Source organism: Primulina eburnea, chromosome 15 (genome assembly GCF_022965805.1).
Source record: "Primulina eburnea isolate SZY01 chromosome 15, ASM2296580v1, whole genome shotgun sequence".
NCBI classification, from domain to species: Eukaryota; Viridiplantae; Streptophyta; class Magnoliopsida; order Lamiales; family Gesneriaceae; genus Primulina; species Primulina eburnea.
This window is the reverse complement of record NC_133115.1, coordinates 7,747,421-7,771,784: the sequence shown is the minus strand read 5'-3', so window position 1 is coordinate 7,771,784 and position 24,364 is coordinate 7,747,421. Positions and strand designations below refer to the sequence as shown.

At 32.0% G+C, this 24,364-nt stretch overlaps 2 protein-coding genes across 2 annotated transcripts; one reads left to right on the top strand and one right to left on the bottom strand.

The window, feature by feature from the left end:
- The first annotated feature begins 10,012 nt into the window (after positions 1-10,012).
- Positions 10,013-11,162, top strand: LOC140814426 (major allergen Pru ar 1-like). The gene is made up of 2 exons (XM_073173398.1): positions 10,013-10,280; positions 10,837-11,162. Exons 1-2 carry the CDS (start codon positions 10,097-10,099, stop codon positions 11,133-11,135), a joined length of 483 nt encoding a protein of 160 aa, XP_073029499.1. The 5' UTR covers positions 10,013-10,096; the 3' UTR covers positions 11,136-11,162.
- A 1,473-nt stretch (positions 11,163-12,635) lies between these two features.
- Positions 12,636-20,008, bottom strand: LOC140813951 (uncharacterized). Its single transcript, XM_073172784.1, has 13 exons — positions 19,897-20,008; positions 19,708-19,814; positions 19,090-19,233; positions 18,870-18,985; positions 18,353-18,507; positions 17,833-17,921; positions 17,195-17,735; positions 16,684-16,788; positions 15,662-15,810; positions 15,500-15,579; positions 15,199-15,304; positions 13,139-13,213; positions 12,636-13,050 (listed from the first exon to the last, which is right to left on the bottom strand). The coding sequence occupies exons 1-13, from the start codon at positions 19,907-19,909 to the stop codon at positions 12,913-12,915; spliced, it is 1,818 nt and encodes a 605-aa protein (XP_073028885.1). The 5' UTR covers positions 19,910-20,008; the 3' UTR covers positions 12,636-12,912.
- Between the last annotated feature and the right edge of the window lie 4,356 nt (positions 20,009-24,364).

Sequence of the window (24,364 nt, the reverse complement as noted above, 5' to 3'; positions counted from 1 at the left end):
AATTTATGCATGCAAAACGAGATATCTTATTGAAACTAGCTTGTTACTATACGCGTTTTGTGTTTTTACGCTATTTTTTTCCAAAGTTTATTTATCAAATAATTATTAAAATTGATGAAAGAAAAAATTGCCGAAGTGATATTTGTGTAAATTGCTAAGGTGTGAAATGATACGTGGCTATCATATGCTGCTTTTTGGTGAATTATTGAATGTCTGCCTAACTTCCTCTCAATGTCATCTTCAAGGTGTCTTGGAATATCTGTGTTGTGCAAGTTTGACTCCGTAATGAGCTATCGTAGCAATTATTCCGTAATCGTATTTATTTTACGAAAATGATTTACTCAAGATAATATAAGAATTCATTGTAGTCCATTATTATATATCATTTAAAATTTATTTTTCTAAATCATGTAAGATAGATAATCGGAATAATAATAACCAAAAACACACCAGAAACGTGGTTACACAAGATTACAAATAATTTCATGATCTACTATCGGATTTGTGTTAGAGCACGTGCCAACTAGCTAACTTGTGTTTTTGACTTTATTGACTATAATGTAAAAACATCTTTATTTTAATAATATTTTACAATTTTATCTAATTATGACATTTACTTTATCTGTATACTAATGCAAGCTGCATAGATAAAGTCATTGAATATATAACAGATACCATGAAGTATGCCTCTCAACGTAAAACCATGAAACTCATTAGGAAGCGTGCCATATATTTTTAAAAAAATTCTAGTAGAATCAGCCACCTAAAATAAGGATAAAGGTCGTTTGAGATTGAGACTAACATCTGTGATGCAAACACAATGTTTCATTGGTAAGGTCAAGGAGATGTTCATACATATAGATGAGTGATAATTTGACAATTTATTGAAAAACTCTCCTTCAGACTGTCTAAGTGGTTATCATTTATCAACTGGAATAGTATGTAGTTATGGTAGTACATCATTAGTCATTTGACTGGGAAAAATGTAGAGGCTCTACGTACTAACATGCACTTTAATTTAATCCGTTTATCGACTCCATTGAAGGTTGATCGAGCTTTTCTTGCACTATGAATCTCCAAGAAAAGTTATTGAAAAGTTCAAACTCAAAATGATCGTAAGTGCATGATACAAATTATGCTATAATGTATAAAAATATGGATATCGTTATACCGAGACTATATTACATGAATATTATTGTCAGTTGTCTATTCTTTAACGAATAATATTTTGAATTGATTATTAAACTTGAAACATCTACTGCTTAAAATACTACTGAATTTTTTTAAAAAAAAAAGTATAGGCCTTGGCCGAATTATACATACATATACAAAAATTCATCCCACTTCTTTTATCAAACGACCCAAATACTGAATAATATAACTGCGGTTTAAAAATAAAAAAGGTATGACCAACGGAAACGTTTACGGTTTAAAGTAAAACAACCACATAATACTAAAAACCTGCCAAACCTCAAAATATAAAAATCATAATCGTTTTGAAATATTGTTTAACCATATCCCTGGAAAAATCATAAAATGCAGAAGAAACGAAAGGTCCTCGGGCTTCCAATGCGACACCAACCCATTCCACTCAGTCATCAACACCACGGGTCTCCTCATCAACAAACTTTTCACATGCATCAATCACACCTAATAAGTCTAAATGATCAACACACCTAAACTATTATAGCAAAGTACATAACCATATCAAGCAACAGTGAAAATTACTACAATTAAAATAACTTTCATGATAATTCTAAAGCATTTCCATATACATAACCATAACATAAACATATTCAAATCATGCTATCATAAGAATATTCGTTTTTTTTTCCTTTATTGAATTCAGATCATTAGTTGTGACATTCATATCAGCTGTTGTTCGATGGATCCATTTACGTATAAACATAGTACCAGGCCGCGAGGACATCAGCGATACTCTCACCCATCAACTGAGCATTGGCCTTACATGTTTCGTGTTCGTATTCGTATTCGTATTAGTCACAACCAAGTCACATCCATCAATCATGTCATATTCATCACTTAATAACATTTCATGCATATTTTCTTGAAACCAAGCATGCAATATATTATCTGTGTTTTCATAAAAATTCAATATTCCAAGGAAATAAACATTTTACACGTTCATTTTTAATTGTTAGGGTACTGCCAGGACTGCTAACTCGACTAGAGCGCAAAATGATCGTTTTGCACCTGAAACCCTAATTTGATCATTTTACTCCTGGGCCTTAAAATTTCGAACCGAATCCATCCGAACTATTTAAAATGCCTAGAAACATACTTATCATCATTACTCAGACGTAAACTCGAGCTCATGTATTAAATTATATAATTCGTTTTGAAACTTGGACCGGAGTCCCGGTTTTAATCCGAATTAACCCGAAACTTAAAAAACTTTAAACATAGTTCAAATATTCCTAAGCAAACCCCGTATGACCCATTTAAACTATCTATAACCTCATACACATCGACATAACCTGCTGGAACACCCAAAATGAGTCATGCCCACTAAAATCGTTAAATCACATGTACTGGACTAGTGCTAGGCGCTGGCTGTATAGCGCTACGGCACTTGGTAAGAGCCTAGGTGCTATGCACCAGTGCTGCGGCACTCTAAGCGCTGCAGCACTGAAAGAGCAGTGTCGCGGCTCTAACCTCATTCGAACAAGGAACCCAATCGGTCATGACCTTGCACCATACCATGCGTGATCTAACCCATCTAGGACCATGAAGTGAGTCTCCCAAACCCTCTGGTCACTGCCCGTAAGCCGCATGCACAGCCCCTCCATCTCACAAGCCATACGTGCCATAACACCTCCAACAACCAAGTCAGGAAGAATTCACTCGGATCCCCTAAATCGCATGTTCAAGATCTGATATCAACACTTAAAATACATATACACCTACTGTGGATCATGCCTCATACCTCAAACCTAGCAGCCCCCTTCGAACCATGATAAAAGCATGAATCATATGTCAAAAGATCGAATTTCCTCATGCATTTCCGAACAACACTTAAATAAAACATTAGATATGACATCTATCATGCATAATCAAACGAAAACAAGTTTTATGGTGTGAAAGACGAGATAATTAAGGTTTCGGGTGTGCCTTTGCGATTAAAAGCTCGAAGAACAAAGTAAATGATGCGTGTTGGAACAATTCATACTCGGAATCTTGATTTTAATGATAACAAAACTTGTTAATGTGTTTCTAATAATTGTACCTAAGTGCGCAGAAACTGAAACTGATCAGGACTCGAACTGATCAGTTATCAAACCAAAACTGAAGATATCGAGAAGAAAACTGAAAGTTCCAACTGATTGATCGAACTAAACAAGTACAACTGAAGTATCAAGAGCAGTTCAACTGATTTTGTCTAGTTGATGGGAGATTCAGCAGAAGACCATCAGAAGCCCGGCCAGCTGATGAAGTGTTCAACTGATGAAGAGCCCAACTGACTAGTTCAACTGAATCAGTGAAATCAATTCAGCTGACGAGCCAATTGATTTCACCTCACCAGTTCAAGACCAGTTCAGACCATCAGTTAGAACCAATTAGTGATCCAGCTATGCACAAATGTACAAAAGCATCTATACTATCAATAGTACAATAATGGATGTTGCAGCAAAGTTTAAAGACAAAATGTTCCAAAATGACTGTTAGAAAAGTTGAGACACAGATTTCAAGGATTGTATTCAAGCTGCAACGATCACATGTGATGAGTCTTGATGTACGGTCGCATTACTTCTATAAATATAAACCAATACCATCAACAAAAATATGAATGAAAGGTGAAAAACAAGAGAGAAAAGAAAGGGCACGCTTATTTCATATCAGCTTACAAAGAAGCAATCAGCCCAATCGAGAGAACACTTCAAAGTTATATCAGCTTAGTGTAGAAGCTTATTTCCATCAATATGTGAGAACACCTTTTGGGTTGCTTTCAGAGATCAGTTCTCAAACACACACACACACACCACCACTCAAATTACGTCTTGCACAAAGACGTAAAACATTTGTATGTAGTCTTTGACACACAGAAATTAAACAAGTGTTGGTTGGAAGGTAATGCCTTCAGTCTAGACTAGGAGTTCAGTTAGGCAGTAGGTAAGTCCTAAGTTGGGTGAGTTTGTACAAAGTGTTGTATGAATCAAAGTCTTCTAGTGAATCCTACCCGAAGTGGTAGAAGGGGTGACCTATGAGCAGTTAAAGTTTCCGAACATCCATAAACATATCTTGTGTATTGTAACTGTTAACCCCTAGCTTTAAACTGACTTGATCAGTTCGAGCTGTTATCAGTTTCGTTCTCACCATAACTGAAATGATATATGCGAGAACTGATCCCCTCATCTTTAGTTAATTAGTTACACAATATTAAAAGCTTTAACTAATCAATTTTCTTAACGAATGATTATTTCGAGTATTTTCTGCTTGGTTTGTAACCAAAATCGATCTAATTCATCGGTATTTACATTCTTAGAACACGAACTATTGCAGCTCATTGAAAATATTGTGTTTGAAGCACCCTCGCAGGTTCCCGAACCGATCCATCAATGCGAGAGACGGACATCGGAGGGACGGGACAACATTTCCTATGAAAATCCTAGAGAAAACGATCAAAGAGTGGCTGTGGGACACTCGTGCTGCTTGTTGCCGTGTGGGAGGAGTTGTGCTTGGGTTGGGGCGTGTAGAATGAAAGAGAAACATTAAAAGAGTTGGGCCAGATTTTGATATATATGAGGGATTAGTGACCTAGGCTCAAAACTTCTACTAAAACAGGCCCATCAGGTCCAGTAACAATATTTTTTTTATACGTTTTAAAACACCTAAACCCTCAAAAGTCATCTAATTTGCTGAAAATCGACTATCGTTTTAAAATATGACTCGACGTGTAAAAATATCCAAAAATACTCATTTTCAAAAATTCATAATAAATACATCATATATTAAATAACTTAAACAAGTATTTAAGAAAAAAATTTCCTTAAACTGTCCCCCGTCTCCTTTCCTCATTCGAGTATTGAACACTGCTAAATACCCTATATTAAGCCATTTTAATAAACAATGCCATATAATAATAAAATCATGTCATAATCATGCATTAAATGCATTTAAAATATTTAATTAAGCATTTTTAATAATACCCTAGATTTGCATTCAGTTAGATTACGTTGCTTGAATTTTTCTATGATATTTTATGCATGAAAAATATTTTGAGCGATGTGAATTGACTGTGACAAATGATATATGATTTTGTGGGAATGTCGTGAGGGAAAAGACCTCAGAGAGAATCTATTTTCTGGAGAAGGCCCTAGAGGGAGCCACATCTATGGGAGAAGGGCCTCGAGGGAGCCCTGAAGATCGTATTTCCACGGCGGAGCCTAGTGCCCACCCCCATGGACCATGTGGAGCTGAAGACTGATCAGTCGACCAAAGGATAAATACTAGCCACTTTCAAGGATCGAACTTCACCCAAAATGATAAATGATTGAAAGCTTTATGATTAAAATGATTTATGATATGTGATTTATGCTTAAAATCTTTTCAACAATTTATTTATGCGTCAATGATTTTAAATGGTTTATTATTCTTCAAAACTATTTTAAATAAAAGTATGATTTTTAAATGCATGTGATTATATATGTATTATTTACTACTCATGTTTAGAATGTGTTGAGTCATTAGACTCACTAGGTTTGTTTGATGCAGGATTTGATGATTTTATGAGAAGCGCTGACGATTGAGTGGATCGAGTGCAGCTGTACACTCTCAAGGGATCTTTATGTTTCCGCACTAGATTGTTAGATATAAGATTTATGTTAATGATTTTATTAGAGATATTTTTATGCTTTAATTTTATGTTAGTTGATCTTTTTAAAGGTAGGCGTATGATTTTTGCTTAATCGATGATATAGGGATATTTTGATACACTTGAGGTTTAATAAATGTTAAATTATTATGATTTATGAAAATGTTAAGTTATTTTAATTAGTATTTTTGAGTTTATGATTTTTTAAAAAAAAATCGAGGTCGTTTCAATTAAAATTATCATTGACATCTATATTTATAATTTAAACCAGTTTACTACCCAAGAACTATCAACTATTCTTACTCCCTTTCTCAAGTGGTGCGTATGAATCATTTATCTAAAAAATCGATTTTAATATCCCTATTAAAAATCCAATAATAAATAATTTCAATAACACAATATTTCTTTTAATTGATTCATTTGATTAATAGGCCTTTCGAACTCTATAACTACTAACGATATATTTTCCTACACTCCTATTTAAAATTCTCTTCCCCCGAGTGAGAGATCTCCAATAAATATGACAATCCAATTATTGACCAAGTAATTCAAATAAATAAGATATAAATAAACAAAAAAATAATACGTATATATAAATCACCAATTCATAAATAAATATCTGACCAAGCTGCGTCATCCTCTAGATTAATAAACTAAGTAAAAAAAGGGAAGAAGAATCGAATCAAAGTTACCACTCCGTCTCCGATAGATGTCATCTTCATCTTTGTTCTTCGTTCTCACTCTCTTTCTTGTTCTCTAGATTTTTGTGTGTGACTGCGGCTCTCCCTTGTGTCTAGGGTTTAAATTATTATAAGTGTCTGAATGGTTGTAAAAGCCCAAGAAAATCCCATCGGATTTGTGCCTATCACGCCTCTCATGTATCCTGCGCAGCCGCGCGCGAGCTTCTAGTCAATATGCAGACGCGCTGGGAAGCGGTTTTCCACGCACGTGCTACTGTTCATTTCTTTTTTGCTCACGATTCTTCTGCTTTTTTGTTCTCTTCATTCTTCCATTTCAAAATTTAATTTATTCCTTGTTGGTCACAAGTTAAGCGCTCATGCTTGATTTCTGGAAAGACATAAACAACTGTCAAAACATGTAAATCCGCTCGATATTCCCACACTTTCATGCCACTTATTTGGGTAATTTAAGTGCAAAACTTGCATTTATCAATTGACATGAAGTTCTTGGTACTTAAGTAAAGAATTCAGAGTTGAAAGTTTTTTATTGAGCAATTATCAACACCCCCCCTTTTTGGGGGATGGTACGGAAGGGAAGGGGGGTAGACTAACTACACTATCACAACCGACTATACCCAACCCTTTAAGTGCATATTAAATAAAGCATATTCACACTTTATCTTGGGCGGATAGCGGGAATCGAACCCACCAAACGGATCCACTTACTAAAGGATTGTCACCCAAACAGTTTTATGAGCACACTGCTTGTATAGGTGTTACGTCAATTGAGGAAAATCAGTTTTAGTGAGTTTGTTATTTTAAATACTTTTTAGTTGTAGACATTTTCAGTTATAATTATATAAATTTATTTTTTTACAGAAATAAATTTTAAGTTAAATCACACTTTGATTATAGTTTAAAGTTTGATCTCAATAAAGTCTAAGTAGGACCAGTTAAAAATAGGAATGTTATTATCACAGTGCATGAAATTTCCATGCTACACATCCAGCTCATAGTTCATGTCATTCAGTTGTGTTGGTATCATGACCATTGATGACTCCTAGTTACATTGAGTGTAGCGAAGACTGTTTTGATCTTATGTTAATATGATTGATGGACTGAATTGGTTATAAGTACATTTCTGAATGACAAAAATTTTGATCTCATAAGGATATTTTCACAAACATAATTATAAGGTTATATATATAGCCCAAGTGGGAGATTGTTGGATCAATTTTATTTATATGATCTTATATGTGAATAATTATGTATTATAAAGTTTCGGTTAAGTTAAGCCCAAAACAAAGTGATCAACTAATGTTACGGGTTACAAAAGTGTAATTTTTATACTTTGAAATATCACAAGATAATGATAGATATTATCTATTTATGAGTCAGGGTCCCGAGATCGCACGGCATCACATTCACTATTCTCTCTCCCATTAAGAATATAATTCAGAAGAGAAAACTAAATGATTCTCTCAAAGAAAAGAGTGCGTAGATCTGGAAGATCAATGTCGTTCTAAAAAATTCATAATTATGATTTCAAGTAAGATTTCGCTTAAATTTTTCAGTCATTTTCTTAATGATTTAGTACGATGGATTATGTGGTTTATAGATTTTCTTCATCATACAAGGCATAACCATATTAAACACGACGCCCATGGAAGAGAAGATCAAGGGAGGTAAAGAGAAAGCAAAGGCCATATTCAAAGCTGTTGAGGCTCAACTCCATTCGCACCCTCATGCTTACTAAATTGCCTTCGACCTCGGGGTGGATGCAATAGGAGCGAACGGCAAACCTTATTCTAAAATCTTGAGACCGCCCCCGACGATTATGCTAATTGTTTCCTTCTCTTGTCAAAGAGGTTGATTTCTGTGTTTTTGTTGTCAATATGTTTGTAGATTTGTCATTATTTTTCTCTCTTCTGTTCTGTTTTAATTAGAGGGAAGAAAACAAAATATTATTTGTTTGATGAAAGAGTGAATTGTAATTCTGGTGTAATAAATAAAACGTGGAATGGATTATGTGACATTGTACAATATTGATTTAAATAAATGAATGAATAAAAAGATTGCCTTTTTTAATTTCCTGCGGGTCATCCCATTTCACACAAAATCAAAGTTTGTATAATGTCGTAAATGGATTTGATTTAGGTGGAGAATTTTGATTCGATAAAATAATTAAAATATTGAATTTTAAATTAATTTCACATTAGATGCATGTTTAGCTTAGTATACAGAGTCATTAATTTCCTCTTTCTAGAATGGTCCATATTTTTTTCTTATATATATATATTTTTAAAATTATGTTAAATAATTTAATTTTTCTAAATATTTAAATAATTATTTTACTTAATTTAGAGACTTATATTGCGCTAGTATATGAACTGATTAAGCATTTACGGGGTTTGTTTTAATTCAAATAATTAAATTTTAATATGAAGTTGAATTTAAATTTATAATTTTTATGTGGTATTTATTTATTATAATATTTTATAATATTAAGTAAATTTAATGAAATAAATTTAACTAAATAAATGAATGAATCCAATTATTTATATATTTAGGCGGATGTAAATTTAATATGTACAATATTAACAAACTTGTAAATAGAAATTTAATGTAATAAAACACATATGGTAAATTAAAGTAGTAGAGAAGATTATTTATTCCAGTATCTAATGTTGTATTTAGATTAATGAATATGTATAATTTCAAATTGTTTTACTTGCTTAAATGAACAAAATTCAAGTGAATTTTGAATCAATTATATATCAAGTTAAGCAACTTCTATGTGATTGTGGTGAATTTCAAATTTACCAAATAATAGATGTTATTTGAAAATTCATCCTCAAACCCTTCCCTGAAAATCAATTTAATTAATCCCAGCACAACCTAAGGCACCGATTAGTGCAAATGATGAATCATTAGTTGATTACATATTTTTGTTTAATTCAACGTTTGACTCAAGTTTTACAAAAAATTAGTTATAAATCATTATGTTATCCATATATATTGATTTATTATTTCTATATCATACATCATTCGTCTCACAAGTATGTTCGAAATAGATGAGTTGAAAATGAGAGTTTTATATAATGCAGACAAAATAGAAATGCCGGTTGGAGATGGACTAAGAAATATTTCCATCCAATAATACTTTTTTTTCTTAGTAGATACTTCTTTAATCTTTTCTATTAGTGGAAACTTTATTGTCGAAATGTGGAACTTTCGTGCCTTCATTTGTTGACTAATAATTAACTGATTAATAAAAAAGACAATACTTTTGGTAAAGAAATGTCCACAAGAATTGTTTCACCATGTCTCCATTTGAATGTCACAACACAAAGGCCGCCCACCCAAATTTTGTTCGAAAAGTCTCATGTTCATCAAAGAAAATCATCCTACAATATCTCCACTTGAAAAAATAAAAATAAAAATTAGGCAGCGATCACCATACACAATTTCTTGGAAATAGGCACAAACCCATCTCCACTTTATATATATTTTTATCCAGGTTTGTTAAAATTCATTTTGCTAGGCATAAATCATCTAGAATTTGATTTTAAAATACTTAAACATGGGTGTTACCGAAATAAATCAAGAATTTGCTAGCCCCATAGCCTCGGGACGTCTCTTTAATGCTTTAATTCTAAATTCTAACACCCTATTGCCCAAACTCTTGCCACAATCCATCAAAAGTGTTGAAACATTACAAGGAGATGGCGGAGCCGGAAGCATCGAGCAAGTTAATTTTACCGAATGTAAGTATTTATTCGATTATCATAATTTCTCGAAAAATTTAATTAGTTTGTGTTGGATTGAAAGATTTGATCAGAAAAAATATATGAATCTTAGATTCATCTACATTAGTTTTGGATGTGTTTTAATTATGTTACAATCGGTTTCACCTATCCCTCAATTTCATTATTATTTTTTAAATAATCGCAATAATAATAAGAGTAGGTCTCTTGTGAGACGGTCTCACGGATCTTTATCTACGGGTCAACCCTACTGATATTCACAATAAAAAGTAATACTCTTAACATAAAAAGTAATAATTTTTCATGGATAACCCAAATAAGATATCTGTCTCACAAAATACGACCAGTGAGTCGTCCCACACAAGTTTTTGCCTAATAATAATAGGGTACTTCAAATTTATATGATTTGAATCGATTGAAATTCATTTATCAAGCTAAATATCTCAACGACACAACTAAGATATATATGAAATCTTGATTTCAAATGAGTCAAAACAAGTGCACGTTTATTATATTTATATATGTTAAATTAAATTTTTCTCTTTTACATAAACAGCTAGTCATTTTAAGTATGTGAAGCATCGAATAAATGAGCTAGATAAAGAAAAACTCACCTGCAAATATAGTATGATCGAGGGCGACATGCTCGGGGACAAGCTCGAACGCATAGCGTATGACATCAAGTTCGAGTCATCCGACGATGGCGGATGCATCTGCAAGATGACCAGTGAATACTATGCTGTTGAAGGACATGAAATTAAGGAGGAGGATATTCGAGCCGGCAAGGAGAGTGCAAAGGGCATATACAAAGTTATTGAAGCCTACCTTCTTCAGAATCCTCATGCTTTTGCTTAGTTTCTATTGTTTTTATTACATACAATACATATATATATATATATATATATATATATATATATATATATATATATATATATATATATATATATATTCTTGGTTTTTAAATTTTATAGAGATTGATTTTATAGTGTGATTTGAAAATTTTTGTGTGAAATAATGAAATTTGTGAATAAAGTTGTGGTTGTATCCACAAGCTCTCTGATTTTGTAACCATGAAAAATGATTATAAAGTGAAAGATTTTCTTATGATTTGAATTTGAGGGAAGAAATTTTGAATTATGAATTTATAATGACCACATTTTTTAGAATTAAAAAAAATTTAAAATTTTAATTTGAATGAAATTAATTTAGGTACATGAATTTGATTTGTGGATTTCGAAGGAAACCCACTGTTACTAATAACAATATTTAAAGTTGATACTGAACGAATTTGAAATTTATCTAAATTAATTTTACATAAAAACTATTGTGAGACGGTTTCACGGATCAATTTCGTAGGTCGAATATCTTATTTAGGTCATCCATGAAAAAGTATTACTTTTTATGCTAAGAGTATTAATTTTTAATGTGAATATCGATACAGTTGACCCGTCTCACAAATAAAGATTCGTGAGACCATCACACAAAAAGAGACCTAATCTTAATTTTATCCAAACAATTCAAATAAATTTGGAGATTTAAATGTTATATTTATTCTGATTTAACTGTAAAAATAAACCTGGGTATTCTCTAGTTATTAATGACTTCATTTCACATGTTTCCTATCAAATTAATTTGCTAAAAATTCCCAAAAACCCTCCATCTCCAGAAATATTACAAAATAACCCGTATAATTTTAAAATTGCAACCTAACCCTTGCCACATTTTGGATTCCTGATTGACACAATACTCATCATTTCTGAGTATTAAACAAAATCTATGTACGTAACTCAACCTACTAACCCGATTAGGCATATCCCAGCTCTACGCATTGCCGACAGACTCCTTTTTGAATCAATTTATAAATCAATCAAATCGAAAAAATTGATCCGATTCGAGTTTAAATAAAGAAAAACTGAACGAAACCGATTTTACTAATATAAAAATATATAATTTTCCTAATTTAGTATGATTTTCTTCTAGATATAAAAATCTCAGATGATTTTTCGTTTATGTTCAGTTTAAAGTTTTGTAAAACCACCAAATTTGGTTTTATCCCAAACCAAACCAAACCAAACCAAACGGCACGTGACATTCAGGATTATCAAAGTTGAAACAAAAAACGATGTCCCAGAAAAAATAAGAAGCAAGTATTGCTGAGGGACGAGGAATTTAGGACCAAATATAATTCTTGAATGAGATTTTCGAACTCCAAGAATCGGATCTGCAAGCTAGAATCTTATATCTTGTTTCTATTTGTGCATCCAATTTGAAGCAAATACCACCAATTAAGGCAAAATTCGAAAGTCCATTTCGAAAATAATAACACCAGATACCAAACACAAGGACCACAAGAGCTCATTAAATTCATAGTTGATAAACAGACAATTTGGAAATACAAACAAAAGATGACTCGCATGATTACGATATGAAAGCTAGCATGGATCTCGCATCTTAAGAAAGACTTGTGCCAACAAGCACAATGGTTATGCATAATAAGTAAATAAGAGATTCTTCACTTGTATATATATGTAAGGCATTCAAGAAATGTAGAGTAACAGAACTGCTTTATGGGCAAAGGAAAGGACACGTACAAAAAAAGCCAAAAATTCTTGCTTCTTGTTAGGAGACATGCCTACTCATCATTTTCACTGCTCGTATGAGAATCTTCATCTACATCGTAAAGCACTTCATCAATACTCTCATCTTCACTTCCGCCATCTTTTTCATTGTGTTGTATTACAAGATTTTTGTAACTTGTAGCCTTGTCAATCTGTTGTCGACGCAAAACTATTAGCATAAAGTTTTACAAAAACAAATCAGTGATTTACTTGAATCTGAGACACCGTAAAGAAATTAACCTGAGCAGACACAAGCTGCAGCCGACCAGATAACTGAAATAACCCATTCATGAAGGCCCCTTTAGATCTGGTGAGCTGAATAAGAAGCAAAGGGTAAACAAAGAACAATATGCATCATATACTAGCAGGTAATCACCAAAAGTTAAGGGAAACAGGCAAAAAAAACCTATATTGAGTAATGCTATTACAATTAGTGAACACAAAATGTGTCAAAGACAATCCTTTTTTTACCAGAAATTGTCAAGTAGTTGCAACCTCCAGGTATAGACGCTATGAGATTATTCCATCAATGTTTATATTAATGGTGACAAAAAAAAATAGCTGACACTTAATGTCCACGGATTAAAAAAAAATGTTTTTATTGTGAGGAAATAACTAACTAAAGCACGACAAGGTTGATCAGGTTCATTATAATGCTTCATCATGCACACGAGAGTAAAATAACACCATGACTTTCTTAAATTATAGAGATACTCGTGGTCCGATATAAAGTAAAAACAAAAAACTAAGGTTGTGAAAATTGAGCATTATAAAGTTGTGTGTAAATGGAGAATCACGATGTCTTCGACCCACATTGATTAAAAATAAAAGTTTAAAATGGTTTATAACTGGTGGTAATGAACTCTTATAGCAACTTGACTAGTAGCTATGGAAGCTCATTATATGGTCGCGCTTACACAGGTCTAAGCCCGAGCGTGACAAAATGGGTATCAGAGATGGTCACTAGTGGGAACACTAGAATATATAAATGTTACGTGTATGGAAGCTACATCTTGAACATGCAGGACAAAGTGCTATATCCATAAGAGTGACTTTTTGAACCTAGAGAAGTCACCTCTAGATTCCCCGTACCGAAAACGTCACGTTCTGAAGTAAGAATGATTGTGATACCCTAGTCCTAACTCCCACACAGGTTGAAAATTAAAGTTAAAAAGATTTATAAGTGGTTGAAATTCTGAAGTAAGAATGATTGTGATACCCTAGTCCTAACTCCCACACAAGTTGAAAATTAAAGTTAAAAAGATTTATAAGTGGTTGAAATCGACTTTCTATAAACAACTTAGTTAACCATTTATGTAAAGTGAAGACGAATACAAAATAGTTGTTATAGGAGTTCATTGTGAAATGTGTGAGTCTGACTCAGGTTGTGACATGTATTTCAATTTGTACAAAGATTACAAAAAATCTATTGATTTGAAAAGATTGTGGTTAGAGTTAGTTTCAAATGTCAAAATACATACAGAAAGGGTTAATTACATATACCTTCTCTGAAATTTATAATAATTACAAAAAAAATCAACTTACTTTGAAAGTTACATATACCTCTCCTGGTGTATTAATCTTACGTTTACACCCACTAAATTTAAAAATTACACTCACCTCCTCTAAAGTTTTATCTACCTGTAATCATACCCTCATTTTCAAGGGAACAATTGTAAGACGGAGAAATACCTTGAGGAAAGTAAATATAAATTGTAAAAATAATGGGTGTAAATATAAGATTGGTACAAACCTCAAGAAAGGTATTACTATAAATATATGGGAAGGTATATGTAATCAAACCTATACAAAACTATGTTGAAACTAAAGAGGGGAATTTTAAGTACACAACTAAAATTTTAATTTTAAATACACAACTAAAATTTTTGAGCTCACATATACCACACAGTTGAGGTGTAGATTTTAAAATCCACTCATTCCAAATTCTATACCACCAAACCGCTGCCAAAGAGTGCATTCAGATGGAAAGTTTTCAAATCAATGATTTAAATTTATTATATTTGTTGGCTATCTACAAATTTGATGAAATTCAAACCCTTCACTCGACATTTAAGACTTTGGTTTCATCAATACAACAGATTTCAAATTCTTCCAGATCATGGTCATTTTAAGCGTCAATACTTCTATCCATAGTTCCATACGCAATCTAACAGTTCACATTACAACGGGAAAAAATGAAGGCCGCCAACATTTATGCTTGTTGCCCACAAAATAGAGTGAGAGAAATCTAAAGCACTACATGCAAAAGATAAATGAAGCTAAAATTCGCCACATTTTACCTTGTTCAAGGCATCAAGAAGTTTTGGTTCCTGAGATTTAACAAAATCTCCATGATATACTAATATACAACGTATCCATGGAAGAACATGAGTCCCGCTCTTATGTCTGACAAAAGAAACATGGCAAGAGTATGAGCTAACCATGAAAATCACGAGCAGTGGAAAATGTTGAAACATAGATGATTATCAGGAACACAATTTATATCGTATCTTCAAAATTTTGAAATCTTCCTGCGGAAAGAGGTTGTCTCGGCCTCTCTGGTAGTCAAAACAAGTTGCTAAAAAATGCTTTAGAGCATACCTTGACTGCCAAAGATCTATCAAGCCCTTTAAAAGGATGATTGCATCATTCGGTTCCATTGACAAGGTAGTCGCCTTCACCTGTATAGTTTGTAAAACAATTGTTTTTGACATAGCAATACGGGTATAGAAACAACACCATAATTATATCAAGAAGGCGAACCTTCTTATACGGTGTGTTAGAATCAAGATCAATGGCCTTCAACATTTTGGAATTCAATATTGAGCTAAGTGAACCATCGCTGTTGCCAAGTATTCCCAAAGTTCTCAGCTGGTCTTCCATACAAATGGACACCGAGTCGAAATCTTTATCTGCAAATGAAAAACACTTAATAATGAATTAATGATCCAGTCATCTTAAATATGTTACCAACAATGAGCACCATTTATTAGTTCTTCATCTTCAGGGATAAGATCCTTATTCCTTACACTGAGAATAGCTAGGCAATCAAGTTATCATATTTCAAGGGTTTAGGGTCCTTACACTGAGAATCGCTAGACAATCAAGTTATCATATTTCAAGACATTATAGAGATAGATTTCATTTACTATAGAAACTACTGTGCTAGTGGCAAATAACTAGAAGAATAAAAAGCCTTGTTGTAGTTTGTTTTATGCATGTTCAACAAAAAAAAATGATAGAAAATTGATATGAAGGGAATGAGGTTGTTAGGTTCATTAGCCCAAGTGGAGCACCCACTAAGATACTAGCCTTTTAGATGAAGAGTCTCGAAATCTTATAAGTCAGTAAAAAACATTCTATAAATCCAAAATGGGATGGCAACAGTTTTGATACCCAATGACTTGAGATGTCTGGCCACCATTCATGCATTCGCTACATATGCCACAAACACAATGAATAATTTTTTCAAGGAGGTTTAAGGGTATCACAAGAAGACTGGAGACCGTCACATTGTCACACACTGCTGATAAATAAACAGTTGATAGGTATTGTATTGCAGAAAAGATATCACTTTCCATTACGATGCGTTTAAAATTTGGAAAATATTTTTCATCAAGGGAACCAAAGCAACTAAATGACAAATACCACCATGAAGTCATTGAAGATACATTTGCCTGACTTGAAGAAATATAAAAGCAACTGGCAAAAATTAAAATCCTTCCCGTGAAAACCAGAATGATTGTGAGTTCAAGAGAAGGTCGGTTATTAACTTTTAAGCATACCTTTTTGTTCCATGGGATTAGCTCCAAATTTGCTACCAATCAAATCAAATACCTTAGGCACAGGACATAAAGCGCCCTCAGCATTTGATCGATCCAGAGCAGTAACTGTCATACATCATAAAAATTTGTTAAGATTAAAATAATTCTGATAGCAATATGAACTTTCAATACAGTATCAAGTTTATCACTAAGTGAATAAGCACTTGTCAAAAGTTCCATGTCATTCATGCTCAGCATTGAACTGAATTCAAGGTGGCATAGTCTTGCAGAAGTTTTAATTTGGAGAAACACATCAGAATATACATAGAGCACTATGCCATGTTCTAGTCAAATAGGCAAACAGCAACTGTCCGAGAAAAAATATAGCATGGGCAAGACCGGGGTGAACCAGGTAGTTGGGTGAGAAAACTAAAGGGTAAAGATACACAGACAAAACAATTTCTGTTTTCAGTTCAGAGAAATAAAATATTTCAAACCAAAAAAAATTAATATTAGGAGAAGATTAACTCGCCTCGATGGTGCATGTCTGATGCTTTCTTTGGTTTCTGAGATTGATTGATGGGAAGAAGGATCCCATCGTGTGAAATATTCAAATTTATGTCAGTCCCTGAATGCACCACAACTTTGTTGAATGATGGTTTAATTAGTAAACCATATGCAAGAAACACATGACCACATGCAGGCCTGGAAATGGCTTGTAGTTTCGCAGCAAAAACAGAAGTAACTGCCCCCTTGTGTTTCTGTCCCTCGTCACAAGCTATGCCAATTTTGGTGGGTTTGGAATTGCGTAATTCATCCATGGTATTTGCGTGCCAAAAATAGCATATACCCATTTCTGTTATAGCCAGAACAGAGAGGACTGTATCATCTTCTTCTCCACTATTGAAGCACCTGCAATCCAGGAAAACTGCGGGATGGTCCATAGCAAGAAACAAGTAGGCTGATTTTTCTTTACTACCATCAATTCTCCAAATTGCAACATATCGTTCGCCCATAGCAGAGGAAAGCACATATCTACCATCCTCTGAGAAAATCAAACATCTCACTTGCCCCTATTCAAAAATACAAATAATCCATGAATCGTGCCAACATGTACCAATAGTAAAATTCACAAATTAAATGTAGCCATGAAAGGAGTTAGAATCTCACCGGATGACCAGAAAACTTTTGAAGTTTTTTGCGATCTGAACTATTGAAAATCTTCAATTGACCTGCAGCAGTCGCTACCCTTTTCCCATCTGATATGTAGCCAACCCAAGACCCGAAGTAAGCAGAAAGAGTTTTCAACTATAAGTTCTCAAATAACAACATTGAAAGACTATCAGAAAAGATAAAACAAGATTTGCAGGCTCATAGATGTGGCAAACTTGTCAATGATTCATGTAGATAGCTATATAGCCTATCAAATGCACATGCAGAACATCAAAACAACACAGTGGAACTCTAGTTGGTATAACCAGAGCCTATACTTCTCCTATAACCTCAAGAAGATATTTATTATCGATATAGTGTTCTATATCAACAGCCCATACCAAATTATCCATCTACGTCCTTTTCACTACTTGGCAGTCATATCATCAAGTTCTACCAGAATTGTGATTATAATGACGTAACTGCAAAAGGAAAAGGAGCCTGTCCTCCAGCTGCAACATGGAATGTAAAAGTGTACCTTGGGAAACAGATAGAGAAGATATTGATCTTGACATAGCACTAAACTTTCGTAACAAATCTCCTGACATTGAGGTTATTTCACAAACCATTCCATCCACCCCAGCAGTGTAAATGCTTGAAGCATTAGCAGGAAAGGAGATGTCATTAACGCCCCTGCACTTGTCACATATAAAAACAAAAGAAAATGGTTAGACTGATCTTCTGGCTTCTGTTATTCATATCTGTAAAATGCAATTGAGTAACATAAGTACGAGCTTTGTTTCCCTATCAGCCATGATTTCACACTTTCCAGAAGATTCTAAACAAAATTTTAGAATGAAATGTCTTATTGCCGAGCTACTAACAGATCAATTATTTAAAAATCCACTTCTCCTCAAGTAGATTCATAGCGGACCATAAAACTAGGTGTTTAACTGCATCATTTTGTTAGTCCATGGAAACATTCAGAATAAATCTAAACAAAGATAATTGCAGCTGCAACTTCTACAACTATTTCACAAAAAAAAAAAACTTACCCGGGATGACAATTGTTAATTCTCCACTTCACCTGACCAGCAGACACGTCCAATGCCAGTACATCGCCACTGCCAGTTCCTAAGACCAATAAAGAACTTCCAAGCTTCCTTTTTTTCTAAATACATTAGATACAAAGGGTATATTGGGACACTCGAAAACTGACAAACATTAAAAACAACAATAAGAGTGTAAAATTTCAGCTGTCTTGAAAACTCAAACCTTTCTGTCCAAAGACAACCACTTCATACATGTATAATCCATTGAAAGGTGCCCTCGTTCATCTTTTCCAAATATACCAGTAGATTCGGCCGAAGCAATATCTGTAAATTCAGTCTGCACCTGACCCTTTCCTGTGTCCCATATCTGACAAATCCCCACATGAAACACAATAAATAAATCTTTCAGGGAGAATTAAAACTCATTCCCTAGACAAGAAACCATCTCAAGAATTCATTCTTAAACTCTCTCAGTTTCCCGTCACTCCGTCTCACGCGTGCAAGAATAAACAACATTTCTATTAAAATCAAATAAAGTTCGATACCGTATCATAAATCACAGCATATAAGCTCATTGACATTAGAATCGACAACATAAAACAAAACACTGCTCTAATACATACTTCACACTGGCAAACATGAGCCCATAAAATTTCAGTAGAAAAACGACAGATTCGTATAAGATGCATTCAAAACCGAGCCAAAGCTAAGTGTATATAACTCATATGGTAGAAGTAAATTCTTGAGATTAACAAAGCTAAACATAAACTAGAACAATTTTCTGGCTATTTATTTCCCCCTTTTTAAAATTCAATAGGATCCAAAGGTAGAAAGGCCGTACCTTGATTCTACCATCACCAAGACTTAACGCAAACAAGTCTAGAGTTGGACTGAAGGCAGTTAATATGTCTCTGATGTGGGAAGAAACCATTGTGCCTTTACTGAAAGCTGAATATTAGGAAAAACAAACGAATGATAAAATGAAAGGTGGCCCTAATAACTTGTGTGTATCTCCGTGTCTTTGCTTCACCAGTTTTGTGCATACAGGGAGGTCTGGCGGAGAGGCGGCGGCGGGAGTAGTGGTGGTGGTAGCGGCGCAAGGCGGCACTTATGCTGTTGTGTTGTGCTGGGTCATGGGCTCTAGCCTCTATTAACAAATTAAAACAGGGAGTCACGGAAATTTACCCGATTATTTACCCTTTTCTCGTAAATTTTACCCTTTTTACTCTTTTCTCGTAAATTTACCCTTTTCTCGTAAAATTTACCCTTTTTACCCTTTTCTCGTAAAATTTACCCTTTTCTCGTAAATTTTAAACGTCCAGTTATATATATATATATAAATTGGGTTTTTAATTTAGTCCGTCAATTTTAATTATGTATTTTTATTGGTGTTTTATATTTTTAGTTTTATATAATTTTTTAAAATAATAATCATGTAATTATGTTTTGATCAATTTTATTCTATCAACTTAAAATCATGTAATTAAATTATCAACATTATTTTTAAATTTTTATAATTGTGGTTTAAAAAAATAATTTGAGATATGCACATGTTTAACAACACAACTATAAATTTAAAATATAATATTAATCATTTAGTTACATAATTTTAATAAGAATAACTAAAATTTATTTTAAATAAACATAGTTACAGGACTATTTTTTATTCAAATAACATGAGTCACTAAAAATGTCACATATCAATACATATCGGGCTAAAATATGTATTTGGTTTTCATTTTATATATTTTTATATTATATATGTAGATTAATTTGATTATCGAATTGATGGAATTATGCAAAGTCAAATGAATCGAAATTCTTGTGAACAAATCAAACCAACCGAGCTCGAGTTTGGCTCGACGAACTCCAGCTTGACAATTCTATTGACTCGAGATCGAGTTTAAGGATATTCAACTTATAAGCTTGTGAGCATGCTCATTTATAGACTCTATCCTGTTTACGAGCTCTCGAACTCGGCTCGTTTATGTGGCTCGCGAGCTCGAGCTTGGATCGTTTAATATTCGCAAACATATTCGTTTATATGATTCGTTTATGTTTTGTTAGCTATTAGTTTTGTCGTTTTGGTTATTTATGAATTGATTTATATTTTTCTGTCTTATTTTGACATTTGTTTGAAGAAATACATGTTATTGTATGTTTGAGCTCGATTGTACCTTTTAACGAACCTGAATCAAGATTGAACTCGAGCTCTATTGTATGTTTAACGAGCTCGAGTCAAGTTTATTAAACATGATAAACGAGTTATTAACAAATTGAACTTGAGCTAATTGTAAATTTAGTCATTTAAAATGATTTGAGATCGAATTTCATGATAAAATCTCGAATCGAGCTCGGACCTATATAATTAAACAAGATGAGATTGATCATCATGTTGTTTGACTCGGTTTAGTTCGTTTGCCTCCCAAATAGAGACATTAGCAACACATACAAGGTGTGTGTTGTGTATGCATCTCACCGTTATAAAAATTGGCCTATGCGGTCTCCTAGGCACTAGGTGGTGGCCGACCGCCTAGAAAAAGTTAGTCTGCTTGGATATGTAAACTGAATAGTAAAATGTACGCAAGTTTATTTTTGGATGTTCGTAGACCCCAATCTTCGACGTCCTCTTTTTTCTTTTGGGAAAACTCACACTAGAAAGCTTTGATCTTTACAAGAAGTTTGTAAAAGCCATGTCCAATTTGGACTTGACACTACAAAACTGAAATTCTTGATCTACTCAACTGAATGAAAAATAGTATACAAACTGTTCTCGAATACAATGAATTCTCCTAGCACTTAATGGATCTTAATGATCATGAATAATTCTTTGTAAAGTGTGCTCGACTGACTAAGTTTAGCTCAAATACTTGAAATCTTGAATATATTGAAGATCGTAGACCTTTACTGAACTAAACTCATTCTTTATTAATAAATTATGAATCCAATGGTCTCGAGTTTCAAAAAAATATATGTTCCAAATAAAAGTGTCTGTTGGCTTGTCTTTTATTCACGTCATCAATCTCAGACATCTGTACAAAATAAGTATGGTTTTAGCAAAGTATGGAATAACTTATCCGATAATCAGTTTAGTCACATGATGTAAACTAACGTCTTTACGAATAAATGATAATCTCTTAAATTGAACTTGATAAAAGGTGCTATGATGTAATTCAGTTTAGGGCTGAGTCAATTTTGCTTGACTAGTCCAATTAAGGTAAATTAATTTAGTTTGTGGAGATTAGTTAGTTCTGTTCGGTTCGGATAACTCAAATTTTAGTCTAGTTCAGTTTACATATATAAGATTTGCCTTAAATTATTTGTTAACACCAAAACATAAATGTTCCGACAGTGCTATATTTAATAATGTTTCAATTTCCAATATCATTAATTAATTTATTTTTTAAAAATAAGAATATTCCTCATTTTTTTCTTATATATTTATTTGAATGTATTGGTTTTGAAAACCTCATTAAACAAAAAAAATTATATATTTATATATGTAATTAAAGTAATAAATTACATTAAAATATAACAGTTCAAATATTTATTTCACTAAAGACAAATTTATTTGAGACAGTTAAATCTAAAATGACAGACACAATAATTATGAACTATATAATTATTCACAATTTTTTATAGTTCATTAAATTAAATAAATATTATAATTTAAAATTAAAATAATTATTTGTAAAGAAAAAAACCATCTTAAAATTCGGTATAATATATTTTTGAAAACAATACTAACAAAAATTATTATAAAATAATAATGTGTTACGTACTTTAAAAATAAAAGAAATCAATAGTCTATTTAAACTGTTTGTTAACATATTTATGAAAAATTATTCCATGTAAAAAAATTATCTAAATTAGTTTGAGTAAGTCTCTTATTAAACTATCTCACGAATCTATATTCATGAGATAAGTCGACTTGATTCGTATATTGAATAAAAATAATAATTTGTGCGTAAAACAATACTTTTTCATGAGTCAAGTATGGTAGAAAATTTGTCTCATAAATTGACTCATTAAACGGTCTCATAAAAGTTTTTGTAAATTAATTTTAATATTTTCATATATTTAACAAAAGAAAAATGTATACAAAACATTGTATGTTTATGTCAATCAATATTAAAAAAAAAATTGAGAATATATTAGACATTTTAGAGTAAAGAAATAAACATGAAGTGTATTCCTTAATGTTTGCACTAATCACATTATTTCATTTCGATTACATTTTGTGTTTTCTTTTACTTTTAAATATTTAGTTCTTTATACTCTTTAAAATATTAAAGAAACTATAACAATTTTTATATAATATTACACTTTTCAATTATTTAGTGAAGTTGGTATATTGATTGTCATACATCAATATTATTAGTATTTAATTAGAATTTAGTATAAATAAATTTTAAAATGTTAAAAGCAATAAAAAATTTTAAAAAAATTTCATCTAATAATTGATTTTCTTTTATTTTTGAAATAAATTTATTTATTATTTAAATTTTGATAGACAAATAAAAATTGATTTTTAATATCTTTTCTATTATTTTTTGAGTAGGTCTTATGTGAGACCGTCTCACGGATCACAATTTGTGAGACGGGTCAACCCTACCCATATTCACAATAAAAAGTAATACTCTTAGCATAAAAAGTAATACTTTTTCATGGATTATCCAAATAAAGATCCGTCTCACAAAATACGACCTGTGAGACCGTCTCACACAAATTTTTGCTTTATTTTTTTGTATCAGTTCATTGAATCAATATTTGATGACCACAAGAGATAATCAAATGAAGGAAAACACCGGTTATAATTATATATATATATATATATATATATATATATATATATATATATATATATATAAATATCGAATGCAATAATAAATAATTCAATTTGACTGTGGGACTTTTATCTTTATTTGATTTGAACATAATATCAAATTATATAATAGTACCATATTTTCAATATTTGTGTAGATTTTTAAATAAGAAAAGACATGTCATTAATACAAATACTTGATCTAATACTCATAAATAATATCTTAGTGTCAAATCTAAAATATTTTGTAATCAAATATCATATAATAATACCAGATTTTCAATGTTTTGTACAAAATTTCATCCAATAAAACAATTGGGGGCAGGGTCAATGAGGATATAATTTTTTTTTTTTTTGAATCATGGCCTGCATTCTGCAAAAAAAAAAAAAAATTGGTCTTACAAAAACTAAATGCAAATACAACTATGAGTTGGAATTTTTTGATAATTTATCCTTAAATAAAAACGCAAAAAAAAAAGAAAAAGTATAGACTATTATAATTATATTTTATATAAAATTTATTATATGAAATCATTACTAGGGGGTGTCGAATATTTATTTTATATTTATATTAAAAAATTTCATTATTTAATATTTATTTTGTATATTTTGTTTTTAAAATAATTGTTTATTTGATTAATAAATAGCATTTAATATTTTACGATTAATTTTT